At 24.6% G+C, this 2,758-nt stretch overlaps 1 protein-coding gene across 1 annotated transcript; it reads right to left on the bottom strand.

Annotated features, from left to right (window-relative positions):
- Positions 1-726: 726 nt before the first annotated feature.
- On the bottom strand, positions 727-1,683 carry OCT59_011451 (uncharacterized protein; the record flags this gene model as incomplete). The annotated part of the gene is made up of 2 exons (XM_066136513.1): positions 727-1,341; positions 1,435-1,683. 2 exons carry the CDS (start codon positions 1,681-1,683, stop codon positions 727-729), a joined length of 864 nt encoding a protein of 287 aa, XP_066001125.1.
- Positions 1,684-2,758: the final 1,075 nt, after the last annotated feature.

Genomic DNA, 2,758 nt, shown 5'->3' with positions numbered 1-2,758 from the left:
GTAGAAATATTTTGACTTGAGAAGGTCAAAAGTCGAAATTAAAGTCAAAATAGTCGAAATTACATCATAGTCATGTGATTTTTATAATTATAATTTAATATAAAGTTTTAAACGTGAATAACTCCGTCAATATTGATGCTACAGATATGAAATACATATCATTGGAATCCTCTTGATGAGCTGAATCTAACCGTGTAAAGATCATAACCATCGAATCACTGGATGCGGAGATCATTAACTTTGAATTTTAATATTATAAACTAGCCAGTATTTTTTTTGTTTCAGTACCCACCACAGAACATGGGACTGACGGGGACAAATTCGAGCGTATTAATTAATAGCATCACAGGATCAATAATCAGGGATCGGAGCATATTATTTTTTAATATTAAAATAATTAAAGATTATAAATTTTAGAAATGTAAGAATGCATTTGTTTATACGAGATTATCATAAATGTTGTAAATCATCATTAGAATAATGAAGAAAAATAAATTGTTTCATTTGATGTATTATTTTAATTTTATTTATTATTTAAAAAAAAAATACAATAAATTAAAAATTAATGTGAAAAATTTTATATATTTAATAAAGGAAAATAAGTTTAATGCAATCTCCGATACCTTTTTTGTTTATTATTAACTTTTTTATGCTCAGCAATTATATGGTTAAAAATATATATATATATATTTTTTTAAAAAAGAATAAGAAAATAAATTTTATTATTTAAGTTTCACTAGAGGTTTCGTTTTGGGTCGTGGTTGGAAGGGGGTTTTCTTGTAATGCGGATGCTAGTGATTGGCTTCGAGTCTTCCTGGTGGAAGATAGTTGTGAAAGTGTAACACGACCTCTTTTTAAACGTGGTGTAGATCCTCTTGGTGTACGAGGTGTGTTCCTTGAACTTGTTGATTCTTGGTTCAACCATGGTAGATTAATGGATTGAGCAGATGTATTAGGTCGGTTGCTAGAAATTAGTGATATATCATCTAATTTCAAGATATGTTTCCCAGGTATAGACTCTTCAGTTGTGCTGGTATCTATGATGGATTCTTGATAATAGAGTAGGCCTGATAAAATTGCCATCGTAGATCTCATGGTTTGATTGATAGAATTAGTTTTATTGGCCAAATAATTAATATTTGAATTATGTTTCATCTCTAACCAAAAATCCTTTGGTTCTCTATTTCCAAGATTTTCTTCCACGTAAAAGTTAAGAACAGATTCGTCACCTACATTTTTAACAGTTTGAGTGGTCAAACCCGTCACCATTATGTTTATGCCTACAGCTGGCATCATATCAAAATCAAGACTTGGCATAGGTTTAATTGATGTAGCGTTGACCTATTAATTCAATTTTTTCAAAATTAATAATTTGATACTAATTTTTATTTTATTTTAATTTTTGTTTTTTGAACTAAAAATAAGTAACATTACCGTGTACCATCCATTGCAGGCAATAAATTTACCTCTCAAGTAAATTACCTGGCCATTTTCAAATTCTTCAATTTGTGTATCAATTTCTTTATCCAATGGAACAAACGCTTTAATTTTTAGATATATGATTTTGGTTGGGTCTTCATCACTCAGTCTGGATATTCCAGTTATTTCTTTTATGCTATATTCCTTTGTTGACCTCTGGGCTGAATCGTGAATGTAGCATATCGTACTCAACTTTGCTGGCATTAGAGATATAGGAGGTAGAAAAGATATTGTAATTTTTTTTTTTTTAAGAATAAAACTGTATATTTGAAAAATATAAATATACGTTTTTTTTTTAAGTAAAAAAAAATATCAGAGTATTTATATACGAATATTCAATAGATGAAATGATAATCGGGTTTTAATTTGAAGAAAAAAAAATGCAAAATGTATGAATTTACGACATGAAATTTTTTTATTTTTATTTTAATTACATGAAATTTTTTTTTATTTAAAAAAATTAAAAAAAAAGACTTAAAAAAAATGTTTCAATTAAAATATAAGGAATTCTTTTATTAAAGTTTTTAAAAAAAATATGATAAAGAGTGGATTCTTGCACTCCAGAATAAAGATTCATTTTTTTTAAAAAAAATTTTTATTTGATTTGATTAACTAAAGATCTATTTTTTTTTTTTTTTCGATAATAAAATAAAGGAGTCTGATCGCCGCAAAAAAACCTATTTTAGGATTTTTTTTTTTAGAAGCACGAGTAATTTATGTAATATTGTAATTATTTAAGCCACATCATCCGAATCTTTCCTTTTTTTATATAGATAATATATAAAAATTTATATTATATCGTAAACAACTTATATATTTGGAAATAATTTATATTTTAATTAATGTAATATTTGTATTATAGCCACATCATCTGCCTTTTTGTAATTATTTATTTATTTATTTATACCTTTATGGAAATTAGAACAGTCAAATAAAAGTCACGAAAAAAAAATTTGTTTTTATACCAGTTTTTTTACATGAATTTATTCGATTTATTTATTTATGTAAATGTAAAAATTATGAAATTATGAAATTTGATTGAGTAAATGAGTAAAAAAAAAGAAATAGGAAACAAATAAAGATCAGTTTTTTTTCTTTGATTTAAATTATTTTTTTTATGAATAAATAAATTTTATACTGTAAAATACATTGATTGATTGAGTAATGTGTAAAATTTTTATGAAGAAAAAATAATTTTTACAAAATATATTTTTTGTAATAATTTTCGTAATAAGTTAATTTTGAAAAATTTTTATGAAAAAAATAAATTTTATATTGC

The sequence above is a fragment of the Rhizophagus irregularis genome, chromosome 19 (genome assembly GCF_026210795.1).
Source record: "Rhizophagus irregularis chromosome 19, complete sequence".
NCBI lineage: Eukaryota > Fungi > Glomeromycota > Glomeromycetes > Glomerales > Glomeraceae > Rhizophagus > Rhizophagus irregularis.
This window is presented reverse-complemented; position numbering and strand designations above follow the sequence as displayed.